This window comes from Chinchilla lanigera, unplaced genomic scaffold (genome assembly GCF_000276665.1).
Source record: "Chinchilla lanigera isolate Chin_1 unplaced genomic scaffold, ChiLan1.0 scaffold00029, whole genome shotgun sequence".
Taxonomy (NCBI): Eukaryota; Metazoa; Chordata; class Mammalia; order Rodentia; family Chinchillidae; genus Chinchilla; species Chinchilla lanigera.
In genome coordinates this window covers 7,390,197-7,402,910 of record NW_004955430.1, presented here as the reverse complement: position 1 = coordinate 7,402,910, position 12,714 = coordinate 7,390,197, and the positions used below count along the sequence as shown (strand labels likewise).

Genomic DNA, 12,714 nt, shown 5'->3' with positions numbered 1-12,714 from the left:
CAACAGCGCTCGCCCCCGCATGGCTCCCCATGCACTGGGGGCCCACCCTCCGGGAGCCAGCAGGCAGGAAGCTAGCCAGCCGGAAGACTGGTGCTTCCCACCTGTGGCTCCCTGTGTGCCGGAAGCCCTCCTTCTGGGGAACGATGAGGCCGGGAGTGAGCCGCTGGTCCGAAGACTGGCGCTCCCCGCCCAAGGCTCCCCGTGCATTGGGGGCCCCTATTTTTCGTCTTTTTTGAGACAGGGTCTTGCTATGGAGTTCAGGCTGGACTTGAGCTCACCTTGAAGCCCAGACTGGTCTTGAACTCACAATGATCCTCCTCCCTCAGCCTCCTGAGTGCTGGGATTACAGGCGTGCGCCATCATGCCTGGCTCTATCAATCACTCTTAACATTTATATTTCCAATATACACTTGAAAACTTCTCCAGCACCTACCAATCACCCAATTTCAAAGCTACTTCTACATTCTTAAATATTTGTACACCCACTCCCTACCCTCAGTATCAAATCTTTATTAGTTTGGGTTCTTCAGGGAAACAGAACTAACAGTGCATACTCACACGTACACACAATGAAGGGTTAGCTCACACAGCTAGGTAGCCGAAGGAGTCCATGCTCTGTAGTCAGCAACCTGGAGACCCAGGAAAGCCTATGTGTGAGTCCAAAGGCCTGAGAACCAGGAGAGCTGAAGGTACAAGTTCCAGCCCATGTCTGCCTCTGTAGGCAGAAGACAGCAGTCTCACTTCAATGACAATCAGGCAGAGAGAGCCAACTCTCTCTTCCTCAGCCTTTTTTGTTCTATTAGACTTGCAGTGGATACAGGCCACGACCCACCCACCTGCTCCACCCGCCCGCGTAGGCGAGGGTAATCTGCTTTGTTCAGTGTACTGATTCAAATGTTAACTCATCCAAAACACCCTTCAGACACACCCAGAACCGGAATAATGTTTAACCAACTTGGCCCCACATAAAATCAATTATCCCAATGGCCTGCAAGTTCCTGCCACAAAAAATATTAGTGAAAATATTACAATTTATTTCCCTTGGACTTTGTTTTACTTTAAAAATAACCTTTTAATTACATGGATGTTACACAGATGAAATGGAAGTAAATATTTCTCCTATGTCAGTATTTTTATCTATTCTTGTGACTTTATTTTTGTGGTTTATATTCTGTGCAAAAAGAAATGTTCATTATATTTTATTTTGAAACCTATCCTTTTTTTCTTACATACTTTGAACACTTTTTGTCAAAAACAACTCGTCACAATTTATTTTATTTTATTTCATTTTATTGTCTTTTTGAGACAGGATCTCACTATGGCTGGCCTTGAGCTCACTTTGTAGCCCAGGCTGGTCTCAGACTTGCAATGATCCTCCTGCTTCAGCTTCCCAAGTGCTGGGATTACAGACGTGCGCCACCGTGCCTGGCTCATCACAATTTTAGTGACTGCATTATAATCTACTGAATGGACATATGATAGTTTTAAATCAGTCTTCTGTTATGGGACATTTAGATAGCTTCACTCTGTTATACTCTTGATATCTCAATGTTTTAGTTACAAAAGCAATACATGCATTCTGTAATTTTTTTTTTGTACTGGGAGTCAAACTCGGACCTTGTGCTTGCCAGGCAGGCGCTGTGCCGCTGAGCTATATCCCCAGCCCCTTACATGCCTTCTCTAAATAACTAAACAATAGAGAACTTTGTAAAATAAAAAGCAAAATCCCCTTTTATTCATCAATTCTTCTATTTTCCAACACTTCTATTCCTTATGAGGCTACCACCATTAGCAGTTTACTGTGTATCCTTTTGAACTGTTTTCGTTGGCTGACTGCTTTCTTTTCTTCTTCTCTTCTAATAACCTATACTTTTTTGTTTTCTGCTCTTGTCACGTGCAGCATTAAGCAGCTACTTTGTTATTCTGCTTAGTTTAGGAAACCAGGCAAATCTGTCAGAATTACATGTAAATTTAGAGAAAACCATTTGTGAGCAAAGACCTCACATCTCTCTGAGGAATTTACTGGATAGCTTTTCTGTTTTGACTGGTATTATTCCTATTAAACACACTTACTGTTACTGTGCCAGGCAGTTGGAAAAGCAACCTTCAAATAAGTATAGTGTTACTATCTTTATTTTTTGTAAGCTAAGAGTGTACTACATTTAAGTATAAACGTAATATTAACTATTCACGTGCTTATACAACTCATCATGAAATGTCAATTTAGTAAGATAGTGAAATATTATATTTCTTTGTGTGTGCACTTGTGTGTGTACATACATGTGGGCACTTGTGTGTGGTATTGGAGACTGAACCCAGGACCTTCACACTGAGCTACTGAACCTAGGACCTTCACAATGGCCCTTTTTTATTTTGAGACAAGGTCTTGCTCTAAGTCACTAAATTGCTCAGTCTGCGCTTGAACTTGTGATCTTCCTGCTTCAGCCTCCCAGAGTGCTGGAACTACAGTGTGCATCACCATGCTCAGCAAAATATGATATTTCGGTAAAATAAGAGAAGAGATAGGAACTGAATGCCAACCTACCATATGCCAGCTAGGGCATATAGATATAAAAAAAATGTAAAGATGAATATGACAAAGCTCTTCATCTTGTTGTTTTGAGACAGGATCTCACTAGGTAGTTCAGATTGGCCTGGAACTCACTGTATAGCCCAGGCAGGCCTCAAACTCATGGCAATCCTCCTGTCTCAGCCTCCCGAGGGCTGGGATTACAGGCATGCACCACCATGCCTGGCTGTTCATCATTTTTTAAAAAATTGCATAAACATTGTTTAGGAAGCCCCTCATAGCTCATCTTAAAGTCTTCCTTGGTTTGAACTTGCCTCAAAAATCGGCACATAAGCATGTGTCTTTCAGAGCTGTGTAGCAGTAGTTTCAGTTCTCTGTTGATAACCCATTGGTACTTGGCCTCTGCTTATTTTTCTATGTATTTTCCTGCCAGTGCATTGTAGTTATACCCCAGCAGTCTTGACCATATTTAGCTCAATGGCTGACTCAACTAAGGTGGACATCTGGAAGGATTTACTTTCCTTACAGGTTCTTTTGGTAAAACTAAGCCCAGAAATCTAACATCATTCATACCATGTTTCATCATGCTCATCCTTTCCATCCTTTTCTTCCTTTTGCTTTTCTTCCCCCTCCCTCTCTCCTCCCCTCCTTCTCTCCTGTACTTTCTGTTTCCTCCCCTTTCTCTTTCCCTCTTCTATTTTTCCTTCTTTCTTTTTTAAGCTATGAAAATTGCTCAGATGCCCAGAGTTTGGTTGGGGTTGAGTACAGAAGCCTGGAATGTTTTTAATCCTGTGTTCAGTGTTCTTGGTAATACTAGAAGAGCGGCCGAGCCATGAATCCAGTCATGTTCTTGGCTAAAGCAGTCTACCCTGACTTAAGTGCTCCTCACATGAAAAAAGACTTGGGGCTTTAGTTGACAGCAAATGCAACCTGAGCCAGGGATGTGAGTTGGCTGCCAAAACAAGCAAATGTGATCCGAACAGGTAGTAACAGAAGCCTGGCGGCTGCCTCAAGGAAAGCAATGGTCCCAGGGTACGCTCTGCAGTGGTCAGGTCACACCTGCAGGATGGTGTTTCCTTCTGCATTTTAAGAGTGACGCTGACAAGCTGGAGAGCACCCAAATTAGGCAACAGGATGATGAATGGCTGAGAAACTACATCCTTTGAGGAACAACTGGAGGATCTGGATGGTTTACTCTGGAAACTAGAAGATACGGGTGTATGAGAGAACTATTTTGAAATATTCACAGGGCTATCATGTAAGAGCTGGACTGTTCCTATGTAAGCACAACAAGCACAATTTAGCCCAATGGGTGTACCTTACAGAGTGCTGATCTTGTCTCTAAAAAAGGAAGAATTCTCCAGCCATAGGAACATCCAGACACTAGCTCTACAAGTTATCAACTTTAATATGGGATGTTAGAAAAGAGGCCAGCTGATTGGGCATTAGAGGATTCACGAACAGGATGGGGAGTTTGGAGAGATGACACAATCTAAGATCCTCTCAGGTTCAAACGTTCTAACAACAAAACTTTAGAACACAGACGTTATTATTTTTCCCCCAGATCCCATTCAACCCTGCTAAATAGCTCTAAGGTACAATATCAACATCATGAAGACGGAGGGTGGGAGAAAGCCAATTGCTACTTTCTATTTTCCTTGATGATTATGGATTCTGTACATAAAAGTTTAAGTAAACATTGTGTGTGTGTGTGTGTGTGTGTGTGTGTGTGTGTATGCCTGTGTTCCAAAACAGACTGAATGAGAGTTCTTTCCACTTAAAAAATTCTCTGGACTCTTGATTTGCTTTATTTCTCATGAAACATTTGGCTCTTCTCCCTGGCCCGGTACCAGGAATTGAACTCATGACCTTGCGCTTGCCAGGCAGGCACTGTGCCACTGAGCTAAATCCCCAGTCCCACTTTTGGCTCTCTTAGTATGTTATTTTCAGGGTACAATATTTTGAGATTACTCTTAACCCAATAATAAAAACCAGCATTTCAGAGAATGGGAGTTTGTTAGTGAGACTCCGGCTCAAAATTAAAAAGAATGAAAAATGGGTCTAGGGGCTGGGGATGTAGCCCAGTGTGAAGGTGTATGGTTCACTCCCCAGTACTGAAAACAAACAACCGAAAAAAATAGATAAAGAAAATAGGAATGTTAACACTTAATCCAAACAAAAATTCTAAGATGTAGAGAGGACAGTATTTGTCAAATGGAATGGCTGTGACAGAGCACTGCAACAAAATACTTATGAGATTAGAATGAGTCAGAAAGACCTGGGTTTAAATCTCTGTTCTGCCACCTACTTGGTGTGACATCTTCATCATTTGAGCTTGTTTCCTTATATGTAAAGTGGGCTAATAATAGGGCCTGTCTTTGGGGCTTGGGGGAGGATTACATAATGATAATAAGAGCTATTTTGTAAAAATATTGTATTATGTGTTATTATTGTCTTCCACCCATTTTTTTTCCTATGGGGTATTATGTTTTCTATTTACTTTCACTATTCTGTTTATTGTCAGCATAGAAGGGGGCCGAATAGTCAGTAGTATGCTGTAGCAATAAGCGGTAACAATTCAACGGAACAAGGGGCTTTTAGAGGCTCAGCCTAGAGCTGATCTCTGAAAATACAAAGCTGCTGGAGACCAGTCCTTGCGCTGGTGCTCAGAGAGCGTGATCCACAAGTTGCGGTGAAGACAAACCTGCCCACTTTGGGGTTCCAGAAAGGCCTGGCGATGTGCTGAGTGAGTCAGCCAGGCCAAGAAAGATGGGAGAGGTCCAGGTGGAAAGGAACAGCTGAGCAAAGGTACAGATCTCTAAGTCAGCGGACTCCCCGAGGGAACAGTAGGTGCTGTGGAAATAGTTATACTCCCAGAATCTAAATTTCCTTGTCTGTAAGGAGAAATAGTCTACCTACGTGCAATGGTGTGAGGATTCGACAAAATAGTATGTGTAAATGTTTGTACTTGACCTTGACATAGCAGTTGGTTTAATACCTGCTAACTGCCGTTACCATAATGTTCTTTTTGTTTTCTTTTGTTTTGTTTTTTCCGGTACCGGGAATCGAACTCAAGACCTCGCACTTGCCAGGCAGGCACTGTGCCGCTGAGCGAAATCCCCAGCCCCACCATAATGTTTTAGTACTTTAATAATACCTTATTATAGATATGAACGGCATCATTGCAAGAATAGTTCATTGTCTGGTAGCTGGACTGCGAACGAAGGTGACGAAAATTCATAAACCACCGTCCCACTTCTAAAGACCTTTTAGACCAGTAAACCCGAGCGGCTGCGCAATCCTACACGGGCGGGGCGTGACGTCTCCACGTCCGCACCCGGGCGGGGGGAGACCCGCTGCGCGCTCCGCTCCCAGGGTCACGTGACCTGCAGCCCCGCCCCGACGAAGCGTGTCCGGGCGGCTGCAGCAGCCTCTGCTGCGCGTGCGCAGAGTCGAGCGCGCTCTGCGGCGCGGTCCGCGGTGGAGGCTGCGCGGACAGCCAGGGGGCAGTGGATGGCTCTGCGGGGCCCGGCGGGCTCTGGGCCCGGCTCCCGCGAGCTGTTGGACGAGGCTGTGGCTGCGGCCGGGGGGCGCGAGGCGCCGGCCGTTGTGGTAGCGGGACCCGCGCTGGAGGACGATGAAGAGGATGATGGCCGCGGCCGGGGCCTGCTGCGCTGGGACGGTTTCTCGGCCTGGCTGCACTGCGTGTGTGTGGTGGGCTTCGACCTGGAGCTGGGCCAGGCCGTGGAGGTGAGGCCCGGCCGCACCCTGACTCCACGCCTCGGCCCGCGCCGGGGCGGCTCCTGCAGAGCCCGCGGCCCGCGGCCGGCGGCCAGGACCCCAGCTGTCGCGCATCCGGGCGTGGCCGGCAGCCCCTCCGCGGGGCGGGTCGAGCCGGGCTGCGGTCCATCAGTTCCCGTGGGAGGATGTTGGGCTGCGGCGAAGGGTGAAAAGTTTTCTCGAGGCCCCTCCTAAATACTTGCTGGTGTTCGTTTTTGTTTTTTTTAAACCGAGAGTCACGGGAATAACTTAAAAGCGTCAGCAGCACCCACAGAAGGCTGCAGGCAGGACGTTTGTTTGGGACTTAGAGAACAATGCCCCTGACATCTGCTGACCTGCAGTTGTAATACTACCAAGTTTGAAGGCTTTTGGTCTGTTTCAGTAACTCTTAGGGTACTCCAGTAGCCTGAGACGAAATGCTCATCTCAGCATGCGTTTCTCCTTTTCCTTTTTGCTCCTTATTTGTTATTTAATATTGTTTGTGGCACCGTTGACCTGAAATGTCAAGATGAGTATGGGGAAAACCATTTGCTTGTGAACCTGCCATTTTTGAGCACCGTGTTGGAGCACGCTGTTTTTGACGTTGTTTAGGATCCTTTCTGTAACATAAGCGCTTGCTTGTCTTTTTGTGTCCAAGGAAAGCATTATCAGAAGCGTGCATTTGTGTGTGTGTGTGTGTGTGTGTGTGTGTTTTGGTGGTGATAACAGATAATCTCCCTCCAACTTGGCTGACCTGAATTGACTTTAGAAAATTGGTCAGTGAGGAGGTTGTTCTTTTTTTTTTTTCCTTTGGTACTAGGAATCAAGCTCAGGATCTCGAGACTGCCAGGCGGGCGCTGTGCCACTGAGCTGTAGCCCTGGCCAGAGGAGGCTGTTCTTAATGGGAAACTCGCTTTTGTATTGAACCTGTTTTCCCAGTGCTTTGTCATTTCACAGGGATTTCCCACTAAGATCTACTAGGCAATATGCTAGTTATTGGACGTACAAATATAATGATGCGCTCTAAACTATATTTGTAGATTGAGTCAGTTCATTGGAGACCAAGACAAATGAAAACCAAGAATTAATTTCAGTAGTTGATAAGGCCAAAAGCAGTCAGTGCCTGGTACGTAGTGACATTTAGTAAATATGCGATAGGATGAGTTAATACATGAGCTGAAATAAGCCTTTCCTCCTATAAAAGAAAAAAAAAGAATGAATGAGTAAATACATGTGCAATTCTTTTATTAAGGTAGGAACGGCCAGGGGTAGTGGTGCACGCTTGTAATGATCCCAGCACTCTAGAGGTGAAGGCAGGACCCAGAGTTCAAATCCAAACTGGGCTACATAGGGAAAAAGAAAGGTAGGGAGGGTAGTTACCAAACCTGAAGAAGACATTTATAAGCCATTTATCATTTAAATTGACAAGTTAGCCTAAAGTTATATGTACAGGACATAGTTTTACCAGAAAGCATGGGTTTGGGTTGTAGTTTATTGCAGTTTTAAAACCTAGAGATCCTTTATTATTACTATTATTATTTGGGAGTCTTTATGAGTATTTACTTTTTTTTTTTACCAAATAAACAATGTTTAACATAGTTCAGGTATTGCATTTCCTGTAGTATATACTACTGTATAGAGTGTTCTTTTTTTTTAAAAAAAAAAAAAAAAACAGGGTCTTGCTGTGTAAGTTCAGGCTGGTCCTGAACTCGCTATATATCCCAGGTTGGCCCTGCACTCCTGGCAGTCTTCTTGCCTCAGCCTCCCATGTGTGCCACCATGCCTGGCCAAGCATGTTCTTTAGGTTAGGTCTTTTTCTTTCTTTCTTTCTTTCTTTGGGCTTTTTTTTTTAAATGCACTAAAAAACATGATCAACACCATGAACTCTTCACTACAAAAATGGTCACTAAAATAGTATTATATGTATGTTTTAATAATTTGGATTTATCTATAAACCTTCCACTGTTTTCAGATTAAAGATTGCTATTTTTAGAAAGTATAGAATGACAATGGGAAAAATAATAGTATTGAATGAGAGTGGGGAAAACTCCTAATAAGGGAGCCAAAGAAAGAGAAACACATGAAAAATGTGAAATAGGATACCTTATCTCCTTTTAAAATTAACTTTCTTTTTTTTTTTTTTTTCTGGTACCGGGAATCAAACTCACAACCTTGCACTTGCCAGGCAGGCTCTGTGCCGCTGAGCTAAATCTCCAACCCCTTAATTTTTGAGATAAGATCTTGCTATGTTGCAAAACAGACTGGCCTCAAACTTGGGATCTTTTCCTGTCAGTCCTCTAAGTAGCTAGGCTTATAGCTATGTGCCGTGGTGCCCAGCAACCTTGATGCTTTTAGGGCAGGTAGGTTTTTTGTTGTTGTTGTTTTGTTTTTGATACCGGGAGTTGAACTCAGGACAGGTGCTTGTGCTGCTGATCTATACCCCAGGCTCTCTTGATGCTTTTAAAATGAAAATAAAATCGGTAGCCAGTATATCAAAAAGGTTGAAAAACATATTTCATTTTTGGATTGCAGCTATATCCATGTTGAAAATGGTCAGGAGGGTGGCTAGAATGTGACTAGAACTGTAGACTTGTGTTGGGAGACATGCCATGTAGTGTTTCCAGCTCTACATCCTGGGCCGGAGATATAGCTCAGTGGCATATGTGCCTGCCTGGCAAGCACAAGGTCCTGAGTTCGATTCCCAGAACCAACAACAACAAAAAGCTCTACATCCTATAATGTACAGCCAACGGTACTGAAAAGGAAGATTAAAAACAATAAGTATGAACTGAATTTGGACAATACTATATTGGAGCCCAGGTGTCTTATCAGAAAGGTAGTCATTGAGGTGGTTGTGCTTGTAATCCCAGCATTCGGGAGGCTGAAGCAAGAGGATCACTGTGAGTTTGAGGCCAGCCTGAACTGCATAGAGAGACCTTGTCTCAAAAAAAAAAAAAAAAGGTAATGGAATCATAGGATTGAGAGACTGAAACAGCTGTTCTGCCATGACAGAAAGCCTGTATTTATAAATTTATAAATGCATAAACAATGCCACTTAATTGATCTGAAATTCCTACTAAATAAACCGCATAGAATTGTGTGGTTGAGAATCTAGGGTCTGGAGCTGGGCTCTGTAGGTTTGAATCCATGTGACTTTGAGCAAGTTATTTAGCTTGTCTGGGTTTTCTAGAGATTCTTCCAGTGAAGACAGTCCCTGACTTTTGCTTTGTGAAGTTGGGCTTTAATTTTTTCACTTGAAAATGAAATTGAAGTACCTGAATCAGTACCTTTTTTTGGTAGGGGAACTTTTGTCCCTGTGTAAATGAAAATCTGATAAGGAATCTTAATGGCTAATCGGATTGATATGGGGCCTGTGTTTGTTTTTGGTGATAGACAACAGAAATTTTCTGCTTCTCAAGCAGAAAAGCTAGCTCAAGCAGAAAGGAGGAACTTGGTGTAAAGACAGAGACATTTCATGCTATTAAAGCACAAACTTAGTAGAGCTCCAGAAAATGGCTAGAGCCCAGAAGCAGAAAAACCTTGTTTTGCTCTTTTATTTGTATTTTTTCTTGTTGTTCATTTTGTTTGGATTTTTTTGCTTTTTTTCTTTCTTGTTTGAGACAGGGTCTTCTGAAGTTCAGGTTAGCCTTGAACTCACTGTGTAGCCCATGCTGGCCTTGAACTTGTGGTGATCCTGCTGCCTCACTTCCTGTAAATGTGTACCATCATGCTCATCTTGTGTTTTTTGTTTTTTGTTTTTTTTGTCAGTGTGATGCATACTTCATACACCCTGCAGACAACTTCTGCTTCTTTATGGTGGGGAAGTTGGCCTTTTCAGCTGCATCATTCAAGAGGATGAATCTTTTTCACTCTTGTTCTAAACACTAGAAGAAGGTACAAAGGCCTGGATTGGGAAAGTTTCCACTCTGATACAGTTGGCTGAAGCCCTGGTTGGAGGGGGCAGTAGTTCACTTTGCATTAAAAGTCTGTGGAAGCCCCCTGTCCTAGTGAGGGAGAAGGGAATAAAAGAAGGAGGTCTTTTGAGCTGAGAAGAGACTGCAAAAGGTGCTGATTAGAGGGATTTGCTCCTCTTTACTTCCCTGAGGTGGCCCTGGAATCACCACAGAATCCAAGTGTCCTCTGAAACAAGATTGGAAATCCCCTAAATTTTATATATAGTACTCTGTCACGTTTAGCTTTGAAATGACCAGATTCTACAGTAAAGCCTTAATTATCTGAATCCAGAATTGCCTTATTTATTCAAGTTTTTTTTCCTTGAATGAGAATAACATGCTCATTGTTGAACACTTGACTGAAAAAGAAAATTTTAAACACTAGAAAAATAATTGGTCCTAGCTCTACCAAGAGATAACTTCTATTAATATTTGGCATTTTTGTTAATGCTTCTTTAAAGATGTACCAGCAGCTCCAGCTACTATTTTTCCCTTGTATACAATCTTGTATCCATCAAGGGTTAATGTGATTGTTAGGAACAAAAATCTTCTCAAATAAATTTAAGTAAAGGGAAATTGTGAATATTCCAGGCAGTCTGTTGGGACCCAAGGGCAGGAAGCAAGGATGAGCCTCTTGGGAATTTGAAAATCCCAGGCTTTTGTCTTTGCCCCTGGAACTGTGTGGTCTTTTGTCTCTGCTTTTCTTTGTATGTCTGTTCTAGTCTGTGCTGAGACCAGTTTCCTCTGCAGGAGTCTCAGTTTCTGCTCCCTCATAAATTATCCTTAATTTTGGATTATAGTAGTACTGATTGTTAGCCAAACTTTTTTCTGGAATCGGGCTGAACCTTAATGAAAGTACTGGAATATCTGATTGGCTCTGCAAGGGTCAGGACCTTTTGTTCAGTTAGCTAGAGTCTGCTTATCTATGACTGTGGTGGCCACCTGGGCTCACCCCTTCAATAAGAGGAGAGGCTGCTTTCAAAGCATGGACTGGGCTGCAGTCACCCAAATGTGGACTATGCGATAAACATGGTGGCACCTGTAATCTCAGCATTAAGGAGACTGAGGCATGAGGACTGCTGCAAGTTTCAGACCAATCTGGTCTATATTGTCAGTTCAAGGCTAGCCTAAACTACATAGTGAGACCCTGTCTCCAAAGAAAGAAAGAAAAAAATTCTTATTAAACAGTCTTCTAGATCATTAAAGACTCTTACAGGTATAATTTTAATGTTTAATTAATATTATTCACACAATATAAGGGGGTTATTTTGTGCTTATATATGCATTCTGGAGAAGTTCTGTGTCTTTGAGGGTCTTTACATCATAAGAACTCAGAGCTTTTCATTCTGGTAATAGGCTAATGTTTCCATAGTTTGAGACAGATGTCTGAACCACTCCCACGCAGATCTTGTAAGAAAATATCATTGTGGCTTTCTGTCTCTTCAAGGGTATGACCTATCAGCCTCTTAGACAGAATTTTAGTCTACGGAAAAGTGTATAAGCTGTGGGGTATTGAACGTTTTCTAGTTTTCTGATTATTGGCCAGATTCTTCAATTGATTCTCATTTTCTTTAACCATAGAATGAGAAAATATCCTGTGTGTTCTTGAAGGTAATATATATAAGAGCTAATGTCTGTTGTTTAATATATGCTCAATATGTTGGTCCCTTTTATAGTTACTTTGAATAATTAATGTGGAATATTCTTGGCGTTTTACCGAGTCCCATTATTTTGCTTTTTGTTTTTGTTTTTTGTATTTTTGAGACAGAGTTTCCTTATATAGTCTAGGCTGGCCTTGAACTCAAGGTGATCCTCCTGCCTCAGTCTCCCAGGTGCTGAAATTATAGGCCTGTTCCTCCACACCTGGCTGCTTTTTGATTTTTAAAAAATGTCTACTGTTTTTTGGTAGTGGTGCTGGGGGTTGAGCTCAGGGCCTCTCGTAGCTGAGCTACATCCCTAGCCGTTTTTAAAAATTTTTTTATTTTGAGGCATTGTCTTGGTAAATTGGGACATTGCCCAGACTGGACTTGAATTTGTGATCCTGTCTTAGCCTCCCAGAGTTCTGAGATTGCAGTTGTGTGACACCAGTCCTAGCTCTAAGAAGATACACAATTTTGTATATGAATTACCAATATTAAAAGCTCTTTGTGGAATCAAATTTAATTAGGTTTCATTTGGCAGATAATTTATGATATAACCTATATATAAAACTGTTTACCACTTCTTGTTGAAAATAATTTTAGATCACTTAATTACCCATGAAAATCAGGACAATATATCAATAACTTATTGTTGGAGTGATATGGGGTTATAGATTGCATTCTAAGTACTATTTTCCTCTTCTTAAAAAAAAAACCTGAAGGTGCTGTTTTTTAGCGGGTAAAGCTAGGGATTAAACCCAGGGCCTTGTGCATGTTAAGCATATATGCTGCCACTGAGCCCAGCCCTTGAACACTTTGTTTTTTTTTTTTT

General features: G+C 42.5%; 2 protein-coding genes across 5 annotated transcripts in view; one reads left to right on the top strand and one right to left on the bottom strand.

Moving 5' to 3' along the window:
- The window catches only part of LOC102016298 (serine/threonine-protein phosphatase 2A regulatory subunit B'' subunit gamma-like), a 19,169-nt gene extending 13,299 nt beyond the window's left edge, over positions 1-5,870 (bottom strand). For both annotated transcript variants that reach the window (XR_001234551.1, XM_013515604.1), the window contains exon 1: positions 5,688-5,870. Coding sequence is in view for 1 of the 2 variants with exons in the window: in XM_013515604.1 (XP_013371058.1) it covers positions 5,688-5,713 (26 nt within the window). In the remaining variant the exon portion in view is untranslated. The remainder of the gene's footprint in view (positions 1-5,687) is intronic.
- Positions 5,871-5,949: 79 nt separating this feature from the next.
- The window catches only part of Dennd6a (DENN/MADD domain containing 6A), a 69,360-nt gene continuing 62,595 nt past the window's right edge, over positions 5,950-12,714 (top strand). For 2 of the 3 annotated variants that reach the window (XM_013515602.1, XM_013515601.1), the window contains exon 1: positions 5,950-6,280. In XM_013515602.1, the coding sequence (XP_013371056.1) occupies positions 6,044-6,280 (237 nt within the window). In that variant the 5' untranslated portion in view covers positions 5,950-6,043. The remainder of the gene's footprint in view (positions 6,281-12,714) is intronic. The other variant, XM_005387413.2, reaches the window with a different exon arrangement.